Genomic DNA, 24,957 nt, shown 5'->3' with positions numbered 1-24,957 from the left:
GACACTCAGACAACAGTAAACAAAATGACGCCAGAGCATATAGATTTAGGTTTCGATAACGAGTTAATGATGCGGTTGGTAAACAGATATTTTAACAGTCTTGAACAACGGTTAAATTAGACGAGCCTGCCAATGAGACGTGCACAATAGTAGTTTACGCAACAAGGTGCAGAATGAAGATTTTTACAGCACGAGTCGTACATTTATCCAACGAGGCTTGCCGAGTTGGATAATTACGATGGGTGCTATAAAAATCGAGTTCTGCACCGAGTTGCGTACAACGTTTTTTGCAATTTCATAAATTACCACTTGAGGACAGTTTTTAACAAAACTTTTTCATCGAACTGCACACTGATCTTGACACTGATATTCATAGCCATGTTTAAGATAGTCTGATCATAGCAGGTTATGTTGTGCACTTGTCACAAATTTTCAAACCTGCGTCCAGAAAGCATCAAGAAGTTGATCAAAATTGAAAACAGTGCTGTAATGGTTCATTACGCAACGCAAATCAGTGCTGTAATAAACCATTACAGCACTGCTTATTTAGTGTGGGAAAGTAGGCTTTTTCCTGGCAGATTTGCGTGAGGTAAAACAGCCTATTACGATGAGAAATTGCAAAAAAAAACTTACGGCATGCTGACACCAAAATTACACTGTTCGACAAAAAAAAAACTTTTGCCGTGATCAGATATCCCATTAGTAGGGCATAAATGCGCATGGAAAATGTAGAAAAATGCCATTTTTAAATCTGTTCTAGCACCCCTAGAAACTTTTTAAGATGAGTTTGAATTTTATTCATTTTTGAAGGTTTTACACGAGCTTTAGAAATCATCATAAACACTTTTGAAATACAATATCTTTGAAATGCAATTTTGTGCAAATTTTAACCGATCTGAGAAGTAAATAACTAGTCAAAATTTCAGCCTATTACGACATTCCATTTCATTGATACATATCCGGGAAGAACCAAATATTACTTGTATAATACAAATCCTTGAAGTTTTCCCTTAATTCAATCACAAAAAGCAAGCCCCTATCCTTATCTAATCATAACAAAACAGCTATTTTACTTTGATTTGACTTCGGAATGCTACACTTACGATCTTTATAATTGAATTCAAATTTTCGAGAAGAAAATGTGGTCGATTTTTCAAATTACTAATGTGGTATGCCTGTGTAAAAATATAAATAAAATCCAATATACTGGAACCTCTTTTTATGCACATGGGACTGCATAAATCAAAAATTTGCATAAATTTAAACAGGCATAAAAAGAGGGAGATTTATGTCTAAATTAAGTTAGGACTTTAAGGCGAAACTGGAAACATTTCTTCACTTTTTGGTTTTTGATTTTTTAATAAATAACGAAGCAATATTTTCAAAATCGGTTTTCGTGCACATGTAGAGTATGGATCAAAGTATCTTCTGAATTTTTTTGTAGTGGAAAATGTTTTTCGTTTTTGCAGAATCCATTTTTCAACAAAATTCCACAAAAAAATGGTTTTTGCAAGAATGGAAAAAAATTTCCACCTCAAAAAATCCAGAATATACCTTGATCCATACTCTACATGTGCACGAAAACTGATTTTGAAAATATTGCTTCGTTATTTTAATAAAAAATCAAAAAAATGAGAAAAAGCTTCCAGTTTCGCCTTAAAATCTAGTTCGCGTGAACAGGTCTTGCTCCTGGGCAATTGAGGTGGGGCTGAGGGGGCTTCCAGAAAGTTCCCAGAGAGCCCAAAAAGGGTGTTCCAAGGGGCTTCAGGGGCGTTTTAAAGGGTTGTTTTGAGGGATTTGAGGAACCTTTCAAAGGCGTTCTGTCAAGATTGCTTGGTGTTTTCATGGGATTACGGGGAATTCAGCAGTATTTAAATAGTATTAAGTGGGTTTCAGATGCGTTCCAAGAGGCTGTAGGGACAATTAAAGGAATCTCAGGAGCCTTTGAAGGACGTTACAAGAGATTTGAGGGCGTTTTGCGGTATTTTATAGTCATTTCAGAGAGTTTCAGGGTGTTTCAGGAACATTTTAAGGGCATTTTAGGAACGTTGGCATTTCAGGGGCGTTTCAAGGGGTTTTCAGGTTCGTTTCCAGAGGTTTATGGACAATATTAAAGGCGTCCAAAGGGATTTTCGAGGCATTTCAAATTGATTATGATGAGTTCCATGGCGTTTCAATAGGAGTATGGCGATTTAAGTGGCGTTTCAATGCATTTTAGATCAGGGTCGTATGAGGGGGTTTCAAGACAATCTTTAAATCAAAGGGTTTTTCAGAAGTGTTATAAAAGATATTGTGTTGGGGTCTCTAAAAATTCTTTGAAACTTCCTAAAATGCCTGCGACCCGAAACTCGCAAAAACTCATCGTAACACTTCCGTAACGCCTCTGAATCCCACCGAAAATGGTCTGAAACATCCTGAAATGCCTCCAAAATCCCCCTTAAATCCCCTCGGACCCCATGTAACGCACCTGAGAGGCTGCGGACCCCCCGAAAACTCCCCGTAACGCTTATGTAACGCTTCTGAATCTCGCCGAAAATGCTCTGAAACGTCCGGAAATTCTTCCAAAAAACCCGCTTAAACTCCCTCGGACCCCATGTAACGCACCTAAGAAGCTCCGAACTCCCTGAAAACTCCTTCGTATCGCCTCTGAATCGCACCGAAAATGGTCTTAAACATCCTGAAATGCCTCCAAAATCCTTCTTAAATCCCTTCGGACCCCATCTAACGCACCTAAGAGGCTCCTCCAAACACCCCGAAAACTCCTCGTACCGCTTAAGTAACGCCTCTGAATCCCGCCGAAAATGTTCTGAAACGTCCGAAAATGCCTCCAAAATATCCCTTAAGCCCCCTCGAACCCCATGTAATGCACCTGAGACGTACCTAAACCTCTGAAAACTTCTCCGTAACGCTTCCGTAACGCCTCTGAACTTCGACAAAAATGCTCAGAAACTTCTAAAAGTGCATCCAAAAATCTCCCCAAACCAAAACCCCTACAAACGCCTCCACAACGCTTCTGAAACCAGCCTAAAATGCTCTGTGGCTTCCTGAAATGACTCCTAAAGCCCCTTAGGGAGCATCCATAAAGTACGTCACGCTTAGAGGGGGTGGGGGGTTTTGAAAAGTGTGACTAGCTGTCCCGGCAAACTTTGTCTTGCCGTCTTGTGGTGATTTGACAACTGTTGAGCTCAAAATAGCACCGCACTCTAGATTGATTTTATTTCAGTCGTGTTAATTTCCTTCCCAGCTCATGGAAAATCAATTCTTTATCAATTTTGATACTTTTCTAGTTGATTTTCGTAACTTTTTGTACGTATAAACACAACCACCACGAATACGAACCGAACCGTTCAAGAATCTTGTTGATCGGTTCATCCGTTCTTGAGTTTTGTTGCCTCAATGGAACTTCGAACTCATTTTTATATATACAGATAGGAAAAATCCGTACGAAGGGGTGAAGGGGGTCGAAAATTCTCATTTTTAGCGTGACGTACTAAATGGATGCCCCCTTAAGACCCACTTGGACCCCATGAAACGCACATGAGGATGATACCTTCGGAAACACCCAAAAACGTACCTGTAACCTTGCTCTCCCCTGTAAACACCCCTTGGCCGCCGTTGCAATAGTTCCCGTCATTATTAAATATTCTTATGCACTATATTGGTTCTGGGTAGCTTTCCCTTTTTTTATGCAGGGCATAAAAAAGGTGCATAAATTAAAAGTGCATAAAAATAACATACATAAAAAAAATAAGGTTCACTCCGACGATGCTTGCTTCTCTGATCCACTTGGCCTGGTTGGGCCAGTTGTAGTCCAAGCGAAAATACTCATCCAGTGGCTGTGGCTGCTGAAATGTGACTGAGTTGATCCTCTCGACGAGTCTGTACAGAAGATGTGGAGAGAATACAAACAGAATATGGTCGCTTTGGAGTCACTATCCATTCCCCGCTGGCTTGGCATCAGCAATGACTGCACAGTAGTACAGCTACACGGGTTCTGTGACGCATCGGAAGCTGCGTACGGAGCTTATCTTTATTTGTACTGCGTCGGATGGCACCTTCACTGCTCGACTGATCACTTCAAAATCACGAGTGGCACCTTTGGAGGAAAAAAAAGATGAGCTTTCCCGTCGCGATCTGTTCTTGGTATTCTTGCTCATCCAAATGAGAAGTACAGCCAGGTCCACCCGAACTTCTGGACAGACTCGATGATAGTTAATCGCTGATTGGCCTAGCCTCACTATCCTCTAGGTGGCAAATTTTCGTAGCAAACCTCGTGTCGGAGATACAGCACCTGACTAAGAATGGAGTTTGGGGTCATGTCCCAAGCACTGAAAACCCCGAAGGCCCACAGCGGCTGGCTCAACAGTTCTGGTCTCATATAGACCACGTCGAATGGGACACATCAGTGCTAGAAGAACGTCCAACACTCGCGCTTCACGCTCAAGCAATACCTCTAAGCGAAATCGTCGTTCACGGAGCTCATCCATGTCGTGGCACTGCTACTTCGATTTCGGCACAACTCGAACAAATGCAATCGGTCGTCCAGGAAAACGGGTCCTCTGACACTCGAGGAACAGGTACAGGCAACTGTCGCTCTAGTTCGCTTGTCTCAGCACGAATACTCCCCGCAGGAGCTAGAAGAGTTGGACAAAAAGGGATCTGTCCACGACTCTTCCAATATCGCTGCGTTGCGTCAGCCGCCGGCTCTCTAAGACGTCGATATCGTCCGATCGCAAGCATCCCTACATTCTTCACCATAAGCACCCTCTCTCAACGATGATCGTGTGGCATCAAGCTCTTCCACGCCGGTTAGCAGGTACTGATTTCGGCTGTCCGCAGAAAGCTCTGACCTGTTCACAACCACAGTTTCCGTGCTTCCGGAATAAGCCCAAGGTTCTGGATCAATTAATGGTTAACCCCGCATAACCATTCATGAACTTCGGCGTGTACTATTGCGATCCATTCCTGGTGAACTATCCCAACCATCGAGCTATTCCAGTGAATTGCTACGTAGCGATGTTTGTCTGCCCAGTAGTCAAAGCCCGGCCGTCCATCTGGAGCTGGTGATGGACCTAACCATCCAAGCGTTCCTAGAGGCACTGAAACAATTCGCTGCTCGTCGTGGTAAGCCTCAACTTATTATGTGCGGCAACGCAACGACGTTTGTCGGGGCAAAACGAGAGCTCACCGAGCTGAACCGCCTCTGCACAACCAGAAGTTTCAAGATAGGCTCATCAAAGACACCGCACCGGTTCCGATGGAATCGAATTTCGGTTCATCCCCCCTCGGACACCCAACTTCGGGGGCCTATGTGAGGCACAAGTCAAATCGTTCAAGGGCCATTTCAAGAAGGCGGTTGAAACCAAGGTGTTGAAGGTGGACGAGATGTTGACTACTCTGGCGCAGATCGAAGCAGTCAATGTGGGAAAATGCTCAGCAAGTGGTCTACCCAGTATCTCTCTGATCTGCATAATCGCACCAAGTGGACGAAGCAACGGAACAACATCCGAGTTGGCACGATGATCCTGCTCGAAGACGAGCACGCCCTTCCAGTGGCGCACGAAGCAGCATGTCCCACCTGTGGAGTTTAGGATTTCTCTGGGAAGGAATCACCCCTCACGTGCAGCACACACAACTTACCCGGGCTGACGTTGGTTCGCAAGTGGCAAGAGTGAACGCGGTTGGGTGACGCCTGGAGTTGTTGCTACGCAAGCAGGGATGCTAACATTGTCTGCTTGACAGTTCGCATCACATTCAAATGCGCTATATCGCCTGCTGTGATCATTCTCTTTATCACAGCTTTATTCAGTACTTGTTCAGTACATCTTATATCTCACATCCTTCTTCTACTCTAAAGAAGTTTAACACATTTTTAACATAAAATTGAATTTCCAGTCAGTGATGTGAAGTCAGTGATTGAAGGCCAAAGTCAAGGACCTCAAGAAGAACTCGGTCTGGACGGACATTCGATACAGTCTACTCAGTTAAGTCCGTACCATTCCACCCTGTGTTGCCTTAGTAATGTCAATGTCTTCCAACGAATTGGGTTTAAGCAATACGCTTGTTGAGTGATTTCTGCAGTAATTCCCTTGCTTTGCTTTCCACTTTGATAAAAATATTGTTCTTGAGGATGTTTTGCTGATCTAGTTGCTGACAAGTTGTCTATCAAATCCATCAAATCCTATTCTATCCTGTAGTGTACCTAAGGTACCTAGTACCTTGCCTAGTACGCTAGGTAAGTAGGGTAAGTACAAGTGTACTTCTGGGTTCACCAGGGTTCACCTACTACGTGATAGACCTCGTGTACGTGTTTACCATGTACTAAATAAAAAGTTAAGTAGGCATTGAAGTTTAGCTCTCATGTGAACGGCACTTGACAGTCATCTTTCGGCCTCGGCAGATGCAAAATTACCAGTAGAATTGAAGAAAAAAGAAGCTAGAACATTTTTTGCAAAACAAGAGATCCGGATAACTGAATACCAGAACAAACTTAAGAATGCCGAAAAAGCTCTGCAATCCTTGCCCATTACCGTGTGGAGCATACGTAAGTTCTTTTCAATAGCCCCTATTTTCGTGCATTCATTGTAAAACTGTTTCTCATGCCGTTCACAGCTGAATCCGTGTGGCCCGTACTACGGACCATCCCTCGGAGTGTGTGCTCCTTGTGTGCCCTGTGGACCTTTTGGACCGTGTTCGCCGTGCCAGCCATGTGGACCTTGTGGACCATGCATCCCGATATGTGGTCCTTGCTGGGGACCAAACGGCCCTTGTGCTCGAATTGAATACTACGATCGATAAATTCTCAATATGTCTCGGATGTTCGCAATAAATCTCATGTATTGATAGTAAGGTCTGTTTAATCGTGATTCTTTTCAAAGTATGTACAAAAGCAAAACTTACCTCATCAGCTCGAAGCTGATGCACAGATGATTGCGGAAGTAGAAATAGTCGAGCATGTGTATCACGTTGTACGCTCCGTCCACGTCCTTCTTGCGCAGTTCGTCCAATATTCGAACCTCGACGAGGGCCTGGTGGTGGAAGCGTTTCTTGTTCCGGATGATTTTGATTGCCACGTGCTGATTGGTTTTGTGGTCCAACGCCCGGATGACCTGACCGAAGCTGCCCTTGCCGATGACCTCGAGGATTTCGTACCGGTAGCAGACGTGGTCGTGGATCACCTTGTTGTAGCTGCCGTTGTCATCGTCGTAGCCCGAGTTGAGGGCCGTTCCCGGCTTGGCGTTGATTTTGCAGGCATCGAGTCCCAGGTAGTAGATTTCCGGGTATTTCTCGATCTCCTGCTTTTCGTAGTCCGTCAGGCGGGTTCCGTGGTACTTGAGTGCTTCTGTAAAGAAATGGGAGAGAGGGAGAGCTCAGTATTTACGTAGATGAGAAATGATGGAGTTTTCTGAAATATGCCTCTTTTTGTACGCATGTCATTTGTGAACTTCTTGGTGTTCTAATGAGCCCATCCACAATCATTTATTGAAACTATTCATGCTGTCACATATTGTGGCACGTATAAGTGGCCCAGGACTACGCGCAGCGGTTAGCAGTGGCCCTACCAACGGAAGAGCAGCTTGGTGCAGCTAAACTTGAAGATGGCTGGAGGGACAGCCGATCCGCCATAGGTATTACCTCGGCAGCAGCACTAGGCTTCGCGACTCCGAATCACAGAAACGAATGATGCAATGGCGTATGTGAACAGTTGAGAAACGAGAAGAAAGCAGCATGGGCAAGAATGCTGCAACACCGTACAAGGGCGAATGAGGCACGTTATGGACAGGCGAGGAACAGGCAGAACTTAGTCTTCCGGAGGAAAAAGCGCCAGCAGGAAGAATGAGATCGCGAAGCGATGGAAGAGCTGTACCGCGCTAAGGACACACGGAAGTTCTACGAGAAGCTGAACCGCTAGTGCAAAGGCTTTGTGCCACAAGCTGACATGTGCCGAGACAATCACGGGAATCTTCTCACGAGCGAGTGTGAGCTTGGTGTGAGCTGGTCGAGAAGTGGCGGCAGCATCACGATGAGCACCTCAATGGCGACGTTGCAAGCACCGAAGGTGCGTGGTAACAGATGTACATAGAAGTACGTGCGCAAGACGAATGATTTCAAGTCCCTAACCTCCAAAAGATTGAGGAGGAGGTTAGCCGGTTGAAAGACAACAAAGCCGCTGGAGCAGATCAACTACCAAGCGAGCTTCTAAAATACGGTGGGGAAGCACTGGTAAGAGCACTACACTGGGACATTACCAAGATTTGGGAGGAGGAAGTATTACCGGAGGAGTGGATGGAAGGTATCGTGTGTTCCATCTACAAAAAGGGCGACAAGATGGATTGCGGGAGCTATCACGCGATCACACTTCTGAGGGCTGCCTAAAAAATACTCTCCCAAATGTTATGCCGCCGTCTATCACCGTTTGCAAGAGAGTTCGTGGGGAAATATCAGGCTGGATTCATGAGTGAACGCGCTACAACGAACCAGATGTTCGCCATCCGCCAGGTGTTGCAGAAATGCCGCGAACACAACGTACCCACACATCACTAGTACATCGATTTTAAATCAGAGTATTATTTTACAATCGATTGAGACCAGTTATGGCAGATTATGCTCGAACACGGATTCTCAGATAAGCTGATACGATTGATCAAGGCGGCGATGGATCAAGTGATGTGCATAGTTCGAGTATCAGGGACACTCTCGAGTCCCTTCGAATCTCGCAGAGAATTGCGGCAAGGTGATGGTCTTTCGTGCTTGCTGTTTGAATATTGCTTTGGATTGTATAATAAGGAGAGCGAGAATAAACACGAGTGGTCCGATTTTAAGGAAGTCCGTTCAGCTGCTTCGTTTCGCTGATGCTATTGTTATTATAGCTAGCAAATTTGAGACGATGGCGGAGACGAACATCAGTCTAAAGAATAAAGCGAGGTGAATCTTATTAGCCATTAATCTATCAAAAACAAAGTGAATGATGGCAAAGGGATCAGAGAGCAGACCAGCAGAGACATTCTATTTACATAACTCGTCACAAAACCACATGTTATCGTAGGTCAGTTATCCTCAGGCACTATCGCTGCAATCACTCGATAAAACCAACATTGTAAATTATTCACACGGAAATAGATTGAACCCCATTACTTCTAAACCCAAAGGACGTATGCTATGTACACATGGTGCACTCACGATAGTATAACGCTAGTAGGTACTGACTAGAAATAGTTTTACTCTCAAGTGCAAGCATGGAGGTGTCCTTTTATGTAGGCTGCCTACCTATAGACACCGCAAGCAATTTCTGATCAAGTGCAATGTTACTTTTACCCCAAGCGCCAGCGTGCACTCGTCGTCGTCGCACCATCGCAATCGGTGGAACTCGTAGTAACTCGCCCAGTAGGTAAGCTTTCCGTGTTCGAAAATCATGAATTATAAATAAAACCAGACACGAAACTTACTTCCTCTCACTTCCGGCATCCTGAGTAAGTGCCTCTTCCAGAACTATCGTATACCCCCTCAAAGCTGTTTGTTGATTTTATATTATGCCGTCGCGTCGTTGGAAGGTGTTGAAATATCTTCCTTCCAGCGAAATTGCACCGAGTTCCGTTCGGGAGGTGATGCTCGGTTGATGCCCGGCTTGAACCGGAGCGGAGTGAAAAAGCGGTAATTCAATATTTCCTCTGCTAACAGAGCATGCTCTTTTCCTGTGTGGGTGGAGGTATCCTATAGTGTTATAGTTGGGCCGAGAAAAGTTTCTCCATCATCGTCAATCGAGACAGCTGATGCTACTATGTGCTAGTACTAAGTTCCAGAGATATACGCATATGATGCTAACACCAGGTTAATGTTTCTCAAACAACAATTGGTTTGAGTTTTGTTTATCAAAAAGCTTTTCGCAGTATATTTCGAAATGTTGTATAGCTTCATAAAGCAGCAAGGAAAAGTTACACTCCGCGGGGAGGACTTTCAGTGAAAGTTATAAAGTGAAAATTTTGCCTGTCTCGATCATTTTGTCTATTCTCTATAATATCTTTACAAAATTGGTACGAGGTATTCCTCACCAACAACGCACATGTCATATAAGCGTAACGGTAGCGAAAGTTTGACGAAGTTCTAGCACAATTCTAGAATTACGTCCAATTACCCCTATACAACCAAAACTTGTGCTGCCGTAACACTTATATAACATGCGTGTTGCTTGGGTTTTATGAGTTAAGCAAGGAATCCTCCAAAGGTTACTCCAGGAATACATTTGGTATCTATTCCTTCCTACATATAGCTTTACACTTTTCTCCAGGAATTCTTACAGGGATTTTTTCATAACTCAGCGTTTAAATATATATATATTTTTTTAAGATTATTGCAGAAATTCCTTAATGTAATTCTGTTCAACCATTTCTTTTAAAATTTCTTCAGGAATTCATGCATGGAATCTTCTAGAAATACCTTCCAGAATTGTTTTACAAATTCGTACAGAATACATGGAGTTCAGGAATTTCCCAGGAATACTACATACCAAAAATCGATTGAGGGTTTCAGCAAAATTTTGCCGACCTGAAGGCTTCAGCAAAATTTTTGCTCAAATTCAGCAAAATTTTGCTGATTTGTTCAGTAAACTCTGCTGATCACCAGTAACGTTTTGCTGAAATTCAGCAAACTTTGCTGAAAGTTCACCAAAAATTTTGCTGGACCCTTCAGCTCGGCAAAATCCAGCAAAATATTGCTGAAAGCGTTTAGTGTGTATGGAAGCTTTCTCCAGATATTCCTCCCTGGAATTCCTCTGTAAATTTCTCAAGAAATCTTTCACCACAGATTTCTCCAGGAACTTTTCTGGGTGCTCTCCCAGGTGTTATTCCAGATATTCCATCAAAAACGCAATTCGCACAGAAACTCATTCACGGAATCTTGCGAGAATTCTTTAAAAAAATCTCTACAGATTTCTGCAAGAATTTTTTGACGCTTACGCCAGAGATTCTTCCCTGAAGTCTTCTAGAGTTCCATTAGGGGACTGTTTCCTTAAGGCCTTAAGGAGATTCATATCGGAAATTCTCCCATACATTCCTTCTAAACTGTTCTCCGTTTATTCCTTCTGCGATTCCAGTAAGGATTCCGTCAGTAGCTCAGAAATTTATCTAGCAAACTATTAAGGGATTCAACTACAAAATCCTTCAGGAATTGATTTATTAGTTTAAATTTGTTTATTTTAGACGTTTCCTCAGGGATTTTTCAAAAACAAAAAAGTTTGATGACCCTTAAGGTAGATGCCCAAAAGACTCGCTCAGAAATTGATTTGAAAAATGTTCCAGGCTTTATCCCTTGGCATTTCTCCAGTACTTTTTCAAAAAATAATTCAAGGAATTCCTGCAGATTGTTTCAGTTCTACCGGGTATTCCAACAAAGATTATTTCAAAAAATAAAATTCTATGTGTTTTTGGGTCTAGGAGTTCTTTTTAGACTTGTTTCAGCAACTGCTTCAGGGATTGTTGTCCTCTGATCCCTGCAAAAGTCTTGGTGAAAAAAATTTAAGAATTTTTCCAGAGATACCTACTTCCAGGAGCTCAGAAAACCATTCAGAGATCCTTTCAGATTTTTTTTCAGGGATTAATTAATGAAATGCTTCAGTAATTTGTCAGCAATTTCTGCAGGGATCCCGCCGATTTACTCAGAATTTCCAACAGAAAAATCTTTGATGGATTTAGTTGGATACACCTAGAATTTCTCCAAAAGTTTTTCATGAAATTCTTCAAAGAAATTCTTCTAGAGACATTTCCTGAAAAAACAAAGATCTTAAAATTTATAAAGTTACGTAATAAAATTCCTGGAATGTTTTCTTAATAAATTCCTAGAGAAATCCTTGAATGTATTTCCAAAGGATACCCTGGAAAAATCTCTTAAGAAATTGCCAAAGAATTCCTGCGGAAATACCTCGGAAATATTTCCGGAGAAATATCTGAATGAATTCCTTAAAAAAATCCGCACAGAAACAACAAGATGTATCCTTGGTCGAATTTATTGTGGAATTTCTAGGGATATGCATGGAGCAATACCCGAAAGAACTTCTGAAGATGAATTTCTTCATGAATCTCTGAAGGTATCCTACTGAACCCTGAAGAAATGTCTGCGGGAATTTTCGAAGAAATCCCTAGGGGAAATCCTGGCAAAGATTTTCAAGGATTTTTGGAAGGAATTCCAGACAGAAATTCTGAAGGAATCAATAGAAAACTTGTTAATTCTTGGATGTAAATTCTTCGATAAATGTATGAAAAAGCTCTATTTTTTAAAGGCTACATGTCAATGATTGCTTCACCGTGATTGATCTGAACTGGTATCAATTGCAGTGACATTCAACTGAATAAGGGGCTGAGACATTTCACTCATTTTCAAAGTGCAATTTTAGCAGCTCATACATTTTTGGATCAATTCCGCCGCCGGCCAGGTTTTAACAGTCATTTGGTAAGGGAAAGGAATGTTAGAGTGTGATGGTTGTTGCTACAAGAGACCGAGAGCACTCTGCTTCCCTACAACCAGCACAGATGTGGTATGATGTAGAGAAAAGAAAGAGAGAAATTAGATAGAAAGATACAAAGTAGAAGGAAAGGGGCAGGCCAAGGGTTGAGCCCAGGACCTTTTGCATACGAATCAGAAGCGGTAGCCACTAGAGAACCAAAACCGTCATAAACTTAAGTTCTTAAAAAATATATCAAAAAGCAGTGTTGGTTTTTTTTAAATCTCTTGAAGAGTTTTTGAAAGAATGTTTGAAAGATTTTGTGGTGGAATTCAGGGACCAATTTCTGAAGGAATCCAAGGAGCTATTTTGAACTGATTCTGGAAGATTTTTTTTTAAAGAATCATCGGAGAGATTTTTGGAAAAATCCCTCAACGAATTGCTGAAACTAACTCTGGTAGAATTTATGAAGAAATCTATGGATTTGGAAGAACTCCCGTAGGAATTTCTAATCGAATCCATGGAGGTTTTTCTGAGGAAGTCCACAGAAGGCATTCTGAAGGATTCTTGGTTGGTTTACAGGAGCATCTTCTAGAGAAAAAAAAAAAAATAGCGCAGCAGAAAATTTTCCTGAAGAAATTCCTGGAGTTTTTTTTACGAATACATGCAGAAATTTAAAAAGAATTTCTAGAGGAATATATGGATGATTTTTAAGGAATCCTTGCAAACATTTATGAAATAAGTGTCAAAGACAATTCTGTAAGAATCCGTGGAAAAATTTCTCAGATAATGCTTGGTAGATTTTCAAAAAAAAATCTTTCTATGCTAGATAGACATCATTAGAAAATATGATACATTGAGACATCTCTGGAGGACAGCTAGTGAATTTGCTGAACGAAACCCAGAAAAAATCACTCAGACAATCCCGTTGGATAACTTTCACACCCTTAATTATCTTTTCAAAATTCTGAAATAAGTTCCCAAAAGTATCCATTGAGGGATTTCTGAAGGAAGTTCTGAAGGAATTTGTGGGTGAATTTTTGAAACAATCTCTGGAATATTCCTTTTGCTTGGAAGTTTTTCTGACGAGATCCTTAAAAAAAAAGTCCCAATATCACAGAACTTTATAAAAAAAGCAAAATTATTTAGCGCCCATTAAATCGTTTCTATAGGTATCGTAACTGTCCAAGTTAAAGCCGGATAGATGTGATTGAAAAAGAAAATATTTCAGGTTCATCTAAAGATTTAATATCCACACATCAGAAAAAGTGTGTACTGTATAAGCATTTTAGAACTTCCTCATCAGCGGAAGTACAATCGTCATTCGGAAAATAAAATTCGTTTAGTTGTTTTTTTTAACAGACTCACTTCACTCAAAAGTTTGTTTGTTTAAAGGTTTATCCAGCCGGATTGCTTTCTTGTAGGCCTTGCGAGCCAACTTGCAAGTCTCCTATCCAGCTGGATGACGTCGATTTAACCTTTTTTGTAATTACTGATCGCTATAGGCTGTTCTACCTAACGTAAATCTGCCAGTAAAGGGCCTACTTTCCCACACCAAGCTAGCAGTGCTGTAATGGCTAGAGCGAAACATTATGTCTTACACTTTATCTTTAGCAGATACCATGCAGGCTGACCAAATGCCTATGTTAAGTACTTCTAGTTCTGTTCTTCTTAAGAATTCCATCGAACAAAAGCCTCTCAAGCTATGTAATGGTCTAGATTCTCCAGAAGATGTGGTGAGAATTAGCCTCAGTTTCGAATAGATACATCAATTGTGACTAGTGTCTGGTTAAGAAACAAGTGTAGCAACTATTGCATTTTGGCAAGCGCACATGCTCGAGGCATGTCATGCAAGTTTCCCATTTCATTTTTTTTTCTGAAGGTAACAAACACGCACTGGGTTTACGACCTAGATTGTTTGTATTTATTCGTGAATGCCTAGATACAAGTTGACTTTACGATAGTAAGGTTTTTGGACTTGAATCACGCCGGGGCCCGTGGTGTAGTTGGTCACACGTTCGCTTCATATGCGGATGGTCATGGGTTTGATTCCCAGCCCCGGCACCTGCGATTTTTCGTCAGTTGCTTTTCCCCCGAGAGCAACTGACACTGACCCTCTTCTGAGCCCCATGGCTCAAACGGACCCGGATACCTGGACATCGGCGAACTGCTACTCATAATGGACCCCCAATCGGACTGGAAAGGAACAACGGCCATCCATCATCATCCTTGTGCTCATCATTCTACTAAGAGGTATAAAGTAGAAAAAGTGAAAGCAGCAGAAAGGCAACCAGTTCGATAAAGTAGAATAGAATCTAGGCGCTGTACAAAAATGTAAGCGCAGCTGTCAATTGAAATTGCTCACGTAGTGCCCCAGTGGATAATATAGCTGTAAATTAGGTTAAGTCATTAAGACTTGAATCACTTGAGTTGCGTTATTTTACATGAGCTACATGTAGCCACTACCCAAATTAGGCAGAATTAGATTCATTGCAATCACAGCACAAAAAATAAACACGTTGATAAAACCAATTCAACAACAGTTGAAAAGCACCAGATCAAAGTATGTACATAGCGAAGACATTCTTAGGCACGGTAAGCACATAGCCGCATCAAACCATGAATTAGGGGCACCTGTTAGTGAACTATTATACAGGTGTTTTGTAGTGTTGTTCTTGGCCATTTCAAACAACCGGTACTAACACTACGTAGCTATCTAGGTTGCTCTAGTGAAAGTTAATAAATGGTGAAATTTTTGCGATAAGTTTGGCAGAAATGCTTTCCGGAAGTATTTTCTTAAGTTAAAAAAAAGCTAGTCAACTATTGCGAGTTCAATAATTAATTTTGTTGAACCACATTATCCTGGCGGGATATTACTGTAAAGTTTATTCCGAAAATGGGTCGCGCGTCGTATGAAGAAGCAAAAAGCTTCAGACCTATCAGTTTGACCTCTTTCCTTCTGAAATGCTTAGAACGCATTGTCGATCATCACATCCGTGATGTTCATCTGGCCAATGTGCCTCTTCATGTGAACCAACATGCTTACCAATCTGGAAAGTCCACTGTGACTCTTTTACACAAAGTTGTTTACGATATCGAGAAGGCATTCGCTCAAAAGCAATCCTGCTTGGGTGTTTTCTTAGATATCGAGGGTGCTTTTGACAACGTGCCTTTCGATGCCATATTGGAAGCCGCACGGGGTCATGGTATATCACCAATGATTTCCAATTGGATTCACCAAATGCTCAAAACCCGACATCTCTTCTCGACATTGCGTCAAGCGGCGATTAGGAAATTGAGTGTTTGTGGATGCCCCAAAGGGGGAGTCCTATCACCACTATTGTGGAATCTCGTAGCAGATACGCTATTGAGGCAACTCAATACTAGCGGTTTTCCTACTTATGGTTTTGCCGACGACTACCTAACATTGTTAGTCGGTATGTGCATCAGCACCCTTTTCGACCTGATGCAAAACGCTCTTTTGGTAGTTGAGTGTTGGTGTCGCCAATATGGCCTTTCGGTTAATCCGGGTAAAACAACTATTGTTCTTTTCACGGAAAAGCTAAACCGTAATGGTGTTCGATCTTTACGTCTCTTTGATTCTGAAATCAATGTGACCGAACAGGTAAAGTACGTTGGAGTCATTCTTGATTCCAAGCTTTCCTGGACACCTCATGTTGAGTTCAGAATCAAGAAAGCTTGTATGGCCTTCGGGCAATGCCGGCGAACCTTTGGTACAACATGGGGTCTTAAACCCAAGTATATCAAATGGGTTTACACAACTGTTGTTCGTCCAATATTGGCGTATGGATGTCTTGTGTGGTGGCAAAAGGGCGAAGTTAGAACGGAGTGGACATCTGGTTATCTGGAGAGAAGTATTTCAGACGGCATCGTATGTTACACTGATGGCTCCCTTCTCGAAGGTCGAGCAGGTGCTGGTGTTTATTCTCGTGAGCTGCATCAGTCTTATTCACTTGGTAGACACTGTACCGTTTTTCAGGCCGAAATCTTTTATTCCGCACTGCTTTTATGTGCGGAGTGCAATCAGCACTTCAGCAGCACGTAATGGGCAAAGTAATATACTTCTGTTCAGATAGCAATTCCCGAGCAGAGGAAAATAACAAGTGAATAGCATATCAAGGTATTTATTTCAAATACTACCATACCTTGATATGCCCTCTATTAGGTTGTAATAAGAGGCAAAATAACAAAAACGAATACCAAAGTTTAGCATAAATAACACCTAGAAAATAACAAGTCTTATTATTTCAATAATGAATGCATACCTAACATTCTTGTTTTTAAATGCTTCATTTGTTCGATGACTTCATGATGTAATAGCAAATCTTGTTCTTCGGTTATTTTCAATGCTAAACCAACAAATACCACATCAATACCAAACTCTCCTCAAATACCTCCAACAGTTATTGTGATGTTCTCATAAAATTTCGTAGAATAACGCAGCAATAACAATTTTAGGTATTAGATCACATGTTGCTCTTCGCATGGTATTTGTAAGGTATGCCCTTCTGCTCGGGAACTCCAGATTCAAACCTGGGCTGCCACTAAGCACAAACAATTATGGAATAGTTTGAAGTCATGCCATCAAACCAAATTGTATTATACTGAGCCGGGTGGTCTGAGATTGCCAAATTTTGGTCTACGTGGTTTATGAACAGCCCCTTAGCGAAAGGTGATTCTCTTTAACCCGAGAGTTTCGCGTAATCATCTAATACAAATCTATTATAATTGGCAACAACATCTAATTATAAATCAAACCAACAATCGAACAACTCAACCGGTACACATTTCTTCAGCAAGTGATTTGACAGCACTCACACGACCAAATTAAGTGAACATTATTCCTTCAATTAGTCGACACGAGATCTCAATGAAGACACAAAACTACGTCCATTGTAACGTTCGGTATTTTTTTTCCTATTTGCTTACAACTTACAACCAAATAGTCCTCTTCCACGCTAGTGCTGCAGCAGATATTACCGTCAATTACCGGTGCCCGTAAATTTATTATTTACGACATTCCATATACAGCCCTAGCGTGAGCACATGTATTGCCCATCCATCCAGCAACCAACAACAACGGCGGAGGTTATGGTCTTTTGGGACGGTCGACGTCAATTTTCCTAATGCATAAAACGCGGTTTATACCGAATGTCTCGGTTGATTCTTCTTCTTTTCTGGTGTAGGTTTTTTTCGGTTTGTTCTGGGTTTAACCGTATTAGCAGCATAAGACATGATATGGGTTTCCGACCGCCCTACATCCTACATATACTTTCATAAGTACCTACCGAGAAAGGAAGCATCACGCTGGGCTCCAGGCCTGAGTTCCGTTTTGGGGCGGTTTTTGGCAGCTTGGGAACAGGTTGTCGTAGGTGGTGGCGTAGGACGACTCACTCACGCCACAGAGTGGAAACGGAACTCCTGGCATGGGTGAATATTGACTTTCGCTTTCGTCATCATCGATTTTGAAGGCCCTCCCACCATAAGCGGATTCAAACGCCGCTGGCAGGTTTCACCGTTTTATTCACCGGATGTTCTAAAAATAACCGACCAGGGATGAAGTCACGTCCTGCTTGTTGGTCGTTTGAAGAACTAATCTCAAAGTTGTGTTTGTAATTTAAGAGAATCATTGATAAGGTCACGTAATGAAGATTCATAATATAAAACTTTCTAGGCTACGGTGTTTGTTGGTTGATTTTAAACTATTGTTGATGCGTATTTGAAAATTATGTTGTTCATTTCAGATAAATTCTACTCAGGTAAATGTATGCGCATCTGTTAGATATTTTAATTTTCGTGATTTATTGTCCCCGCAGAGTACAACAGTGTCCATCGATAAAGATGAGCCTCGGGCAGTCAGTCAGTCTGAGCAAATAAGTTACAAAAAGACGATAAAAATGGCATGACACGCAACATGTTCTCCCCTCCTGGTTCGTGTGCCTATATATAGTGCCTCTGTATCATGTCAGGAAGCATTCAGCGAGTTACATTGCGGTAAAACGAACCAACTTTGGGAGGCCGCCCATCGCGAATGTCCCTCGATATAACCAGCCAGTGTTCACCACAGCCATTACGGAGCTCAGCTTTCCATTTTGGCAATCTACGTACAATTGTGAACCGATAAAAATAATTGAATTGAATGGATAGAGTCGAAATAAAAATCAAATAAAGATATCCGTGCATCAAGTAACTGACAGAAGCACGAAGGAGGACTGCATCCTGTAATGGGGAAGCACAGTTTGTAGTTTTCAGGTGATTTTTTCGGGATAAGGTATAAGGATGTTTGTGATACATTCCGCTCGATGTGAACCTGTACGCGACATCCTCGGACACGGTCATTTGGCAAAGATAGCTGTCAGTTAATAATTGTGGAAACACTCTGCTGCTCCCTGGAGGCTGTTCAGTCAATGAAACCGAAGAAGCACTCAGCATACTTCCAGCACAATTGCAGTTGTGCTTCTCAGAAACGTTCTTCAAATATAGATGTTCTTTGGTGGAACAACAACTTGGAAAAAATACGAAAGAAAACCCGGAAACTATTTAACCGGGCTAAGAGAACACAACAGTGGGAACAACACAAAAAGTCCCTCACAATTTTTAATAAAGAAATCCGAAGGTCAAAGAACATAAATTGGAGGCACACCTGTGAAAACATTGAAAGCACTCCAATTGCAGCTAGATTGCAAAAAATCCTCGCTAAAGTTCATTCAATTGGTCTCGGAACTCTAAAAGAAACGACGGTTTTTTTTTTTTTACTTAATCGTTTATTTAAGGCTCATGCGCCATCAAGCATTACGGAGCCGAATTCATTTTGGATCTATTTTACAATTTCATATTTGTGACTTATTAACTAGGTTAGCTTTGGGGAACCGTAAAACTCGCGGTTTGGTCGAGGTTAGGGGGAACAATAATGTTTAAGGAAGTGATGGGGTAATAGGGGCATTCGTTGACTTTCAGCAGCGTGGCGTGGCGTAGTTGCTGCTAGTCAAACGTAAAGTGGACAAACAACCTGTAACGATACAAACAAACGATTTTCGAAGGGACACGAGGTGGACAAGTGGAACAACAAGACGGGGGTATCAAATGAAGACTTCAGCTTGTTTCAAAAAGTCGTAAACAAGCTTCATGTAGTCAAGATCAAGCGTACCCAACACATCCCTAATGTCTTTCTTTTCTGGTTTCCCTCGGGCCCTGAGGGATGCACATAAATCGGATCTGGCAATACCGTATTCGGGGCATTCCCACACAACATGGTTGATATCCTGATAGCCTGCACCACAGCTACAACGATTGCTATCTGTGAGCCCTATTCGATAGAAATGCGAGCCCAGAGAGTAGTGATTGGACATAAGTCGACACATTATCTTGATAAAATCTCGACCCATATCCAACCCCTTGAACCACGCCGTCTTCGATACCTGTGGGAGAATTGAGTGTAACCACCTGCCCAACTCTCCTGCATCCCATTTTTGTTGCCAACTAACCAAGGCATGCTGACGAGCAATCGAAAAAAATTCATTGAAAGCGATATGACGGTCATAAATATCGCCTTCCATAGCGCCCACCTTGGCGAGTGAGTCCGCTTTCTCATTGCCCGGGATCGAGCAATGCGAAGGGACCCAAACCAAGGTGATATTATATGCTTGATTCGATAAAGCACTCAGAGTAAATCGTATTTCACTGAGGAAATACGGAGAGTGCTTTACCGGCCTCATTGAACGAATAGCCTCTATTGAGCTGAGACTATCCGTAAAAATGAAATATTGATCAGAGGGAAGAGAGGCGATTCGCTCTAATGCGTAGTGTATAGCCGCCAATTCTGCGATGTATACTGAGCAAGGACTTTGAAGTTTATGGGCGGCGCTATGAAGCTCATTAAATACACCAAATCCAGTGGAATCATTTGTTTTTGACCCGTCAGTGAAAAACCTTCTGTCGCAACTGACTTGGCCAAACTTGTTTGCAAAAATTTTCGGAATGTGCTCCGATCGGAGCGGATCTGGAATTCCACGGATTTCTTGCAACATGGACAGATCAAAAACTATAGTGGAATTGGAGAAGTCTGGGAAGCAACCACGGTTGAGAACATTCGAAGAAGGGTGAACCTCCAGAGTCATGTACGAGTAGTACACTGTCATAAACTTTGTTTGATGAATTCGTTCGATCAGCTTCTCAAAGTTTTCAATTACACAGCGTAACAAAAATTAACTTTTTGTCTGTCTCAAGAGCAAACTTATGTGTCTCCGAAGGATTTTGGGCCGCTGAATCCGAATTCAGGCTCAGATTTGCTCTAACACGTCACAATTTTGAGCTATACCTCAATTTATAGGGCAAAATATGCGATTTTGGGCTTTTTTGACTGCAAGCCATTAAGTAAGGAAATATTTTTTGTAAGCAATCAAAAGGTTAATTAGTCAATTAACATCTAAATTAACGACTCATGCAAAATATTTCGTTTTACCAAATCGAATTTGATAGTTTTAAACGATTTATGTTAGGTACGACATTTCCCATACAAGTCATCCTCCAAAAGTTGCATGCAAGTTTTCATACTAACATAAAATGCTTAAATCTATCAAATTTGATTATGTAAAACGAAATATTTTGCATAATTCGTTAATTTAGATGTTAATTGACCAATTAACCTTTTGATTGCTTAAAAAAATATTTCCAAGCTTAATGGCTTGCAGTCAAAAAAGCCCAAAATCGCATATTTTGCCCTATAAATTGAGGTATAGCTCAAAATGGTGACGTGTTAGAGCAAATCTGAGCCCGGATTCGGATTCAGCGGACCAAAATCCTTCAGAGACACATAAGTTTGCTCTTGAGACAAAAAAATGTTGCGCTGTGTTACCAATGGATTCAGCACCTCACAGCGGATGAGGAACCTTAACGACAATTCCACGAAACGATCTGATAAAGGGAGTACTGCTGCTAGTACCTCCAAACTCATTGTATGCGTCGAGTTCATGCAGCCTAACGCGATCCGAAGACAACGATACTGGATACGCTCTAGCTTCAGTATGTGTGTTTTCGCGGCGGACTGAAAGCAAAAGCTACCGTATTCGAGAACCGACAGTATCGTTGTACGATAAAGCTTTATCAGATCTTCCGGGTGGGCTCCCCACCATGTTCCGGTAAGTGTACGCATGAAGTTGATTCGTTGTTGGCACTTCTGATACAGATAATTAATGTGCTTTCCCCAGGTGCCTTTAGAGTCGAACCAGACCCCCAGATACATATGTGAAAGACTTTGAGTGAGTTCCCTACCCAAAAATTGAAGCTCTAGATCTGCTGGATCACGCTTCCTAGAAAAGACAACTAACTCAGTTTTCTCCGGAGAGAATTCGATACCCAGCTTTACAGCCCAAGCAGACAAATTGTCTAAGGTATCTTGCAGTGGTCCTTGCAGATCTTCCGCCTCTGGTCCGGTGATAGAAACCACGGCGTCGTCCGCAAGCTGTCGTAGCGAGCAATTTTCCACGAGACATTCGTCGATATCTCTGACGTAAAAATTGTAAAGAAGGGGGCTTAAGCATGAGCCCTGGGGGAGACCCATGTAACTAATTCGTGAAGTTGCCGAGGTTCCATGAGAGAAAAACATGTGCTTCTCAGACAACAAGTTGTACAAATAGTTGTTTAAAATCGGGGAAAGCCCACACTCGTGGAGTTTGTCTGAAAGGACATCAACGCAAACGGCATCAAAAGCCCCCTTAATATCCAAAAATACTGAGCCCATTTGCTCTTTTTGAGCGTAGGCCAGTTGAATTTCTGTAGAAAGCAGCGCCAGACAATCGCTCGTTCCCTAGCCTCTGCGGAAACCGAATTGAGTATCTGAAAGAAGGCCATTCGATTTAACCCATTTGTCAAGCCGATGGAGAATCATCTTCTCTAGCAGCTTCCGTAAGCACGACAACATCGCAATTGGACGGTACGAGTTGTGATCTGACGCGGGCTTCCCGGGCTTTTGAATGGCAATAACCCTCACTCGTCTCCAGTCATCCGGAACAGTGTTGCTCTCCAAGAATAGATTGAATAAATTCAACAAGCGCCTCTTTGCGACGTCTAGGAGGTTTTTAAGCAAGTTGAACTTAATTCTATCCATTCCTGGGGCAGAGTTGTTACATGACAGAAGCGCGAGTGAGAATTCTAGCATCGAAAAGGGTGAATCCATCGCATTCCTTTCGGGTGGATAACGACGAAAATTCGCTTGTACTTGGACCGAATCCGGACAGACTTTCTTTGCGAAATCGAAAATCCATCGAGGCGAGCTTTCTCGATCCTCATTAACCGATACCGCGTTGCGCATTCTCCTTCCGACCGTCCAGAGAGTTTGCATTGACGTCTCCCGCGATAAACCGTTGACGAAATTCCTCCAATAACCACGTTTCTTCGCCTTCACGAGGTTCGCGAATTTATGGTCGAGAGAGGAATACCACTCGTAGTTCTCCCGTGTGCCTCGCTTCCGGTATGTTTTAAACGCGGCGGATCTTTCGCGATAGGCTCCGGTACATTCCGCATCCCACCACAATGTGGGGGGTCTTCGCCGTATCGAAGTTCCCGGGACCGGTCTACGCTGCGCTTGTAGAGCACTTTCGACGATTAATCCGGACAAGAATTGGTACTCTTCCTGCGGTGGAAGAACGTCAACCGACTGCTCGCCCTCTGAGACCAATTCAGCATATTTACCCCAGTCGATATGCTTCGTGAGGTCATACGCGACGTCAATCTGGCGAGCCTGACACGAATCATTGGTGATTGAAATTTTGATCGGCAGATGATCACTACCATGGGGATCCTGAATTACCTTCCACGTGCAATCCAATGATAGTGAATTCGAACATATTGAGAGGTCTAACATACTTGGAGGATCTGGAGGTTTAATTCGCGTTGCTTCCCCGGAGTTCAAAATTGTCAAATTGAAATAGTCACAGAGGTCATATATAAGGGTTGCGCGATTGTCGTCCTTCGGAGACCCCCAGGCTGTTCCGTGTGCATTAAAATCTCCTAGGATCAACCAAGGCGCAGGCATAGCACAGCATATTTCCGCAAGATCTCTGCGAGATACTCTTGTACTAGGCGGTATATAAACACTGGCTACGCTGAAACTTTTTCCTTGTATAGTAACATGACATGCAACTATTTCAGTGCCGTTCATCGGGGGGAAATCAATTCTATAAAAGGAATGGAGCTTATTGATCCCCAAGATCACCCCTCCATATCCATCCCCTCGATCACGACGAATAATATTAAAATCGTGGAAAGAAATGTCTTTATCGGAAGTTAACCATGTTTCACTAAGGGCAAATATGTCACAACGTGTACTGTGAACTAAAAATTTGAACGCATCCATATTTTTAATTAGGCTTCTACAATTCCACTGTAGGACTTCAATCATATCTCCGACCTCGCTGGACAAATTAGCCATCGAAAGATATGAAAGATTCAAGAATCGGCCATTGTGAAGCCAGTTGCTTCAGAAGAGGTGTCACAAAGGGAAGTGCCATGTTTATCAAACTTCTTATTACGGGTGAGATATTAAACGTTTCGAAGATGATATCCACTATCCCAGAGAGAGTCAATTTTCCGGAAAGACCGACTGGGTTTTGTCGACGTTCCTGTTGACTAGTCTTTTGGCTTTCTGGGCGAAAAACTGGGGCATCTGGGGTTTTAGATGCTCCCGGAAGTGACGGAAAATCTCCAGCCGAAAATTTGAAACCTGGAGGCGATACCTTTTTGGTGTTTCCGTCACTTCTTGATTTTATCAGAGGAGTTTGACGAGCTGGTTGAGCAACAGGAACGTTTTGAGAAGCTCGCTGTTGCATGTGCCGTTTTGCAACAGCTCGCTTTCTTTTCGTCCCTGTCTCAATTATAGTGTACTCTACACCATCCTCAGAGTCAGAGCCTTGATCGTTATCTGGCAGGGTTGCAAAGATATTAGTACTAGTAGAAGGTTGGGCAACTGGAACAGCAGTCGGGGCGATCTTTTTCAGCATTTCTGCATAAGATCGCCTTGACCGCTGTTTTAAGGAGTTTATGGAATGTTTCTCCCGCTCTACGTACTTCGGGCATGCACTGAGCTCGTGGGGCGGAGATTCGCCACAAGTGGCACATTTTGGCTCCATATTGCAGGAGCCCTCCGCATGTTGTTCACCGCACATACCGCAACGTGGTTTATTGCTACAGTAAAGTGCGGTGTGCCCCAACTGCTGGCATTTTGCACAATGCATTACCTTCGGTTCGTAGAGGCGAACAGGTAATCGAAGAAGCCCAACCACGAGAACGCTCGGAAGAGCGGTGCCGGAAAAGGTCACCCGGAAAGAATTCGACGGTTGTTTTGAGCCGTCAGGTTGTGCCTTGTTCATTTGGACGGCATCAAGTACTGGAACCAGTGGGACGGCACGATTTTTAAACCCACCAGCTCCAGACATGATTGCAGCACAGGTTAAATTATCGTCGGTGACCACTCCGTAGCACTCTATCTCGAGGCTAGGCAGATATGT

The 24,957-nt window shown here is 42.5% G+C and overlaps 1 protein-coding gene and 1 long non-coding RNA gene across 2 annotated transcripts in view; one reads left to right on the top strand and one right to left on the bottom strand.

The window, feature by feature from the left end:
* LOC109401374 (dual specificity tyrosine-phosphorylation-regulated kinase 4) overlaps window positions 1-24,957 on the bottom strand; it is a gene marked incomplete in the record, with an annotated part of 426,866 nt that overhangs the window by 70,581 nt on the left and 331,328 nt on the right. Inside the window, 1 exon segment of the mRNA XM_062851247.1 lies at window positions 6,901-7,342. Within this exon segment, the coding sequence (XP_062707231.1) occupies window positions 6,901-7,342 (442 nt within the window).
* LOC134287944 (uncharacterized) lies at window positions 1,565-6,849 on the top strand. The gene is made up of 2 exons (XR_009997654.1): window positions 1,565-6,544; window positions 6,613-6,849. It is a non-coding gene; the product is annotated as an uncharacterized LOC134287944 (long non-coding RNA).

The sequence above is a fragment of the Aedes albopictus genome, chromosome 2, assembly GCF_035046485.1.
Source record: "Aedes albopictus strain Foshan chromosome 2, AalbF5, whole genome shotgun sequence".
Taxonomy (NCBI): Eukaryota; Metazoa; Arthropoda; class Insecta; order Diptera; family Culicidae; genus Aedes; species Aedes albopictus.
Note: the sequence above shows the minus strand (reverse complement) of the source record. Positions and strands in the feature narration are given on the sequence as shown.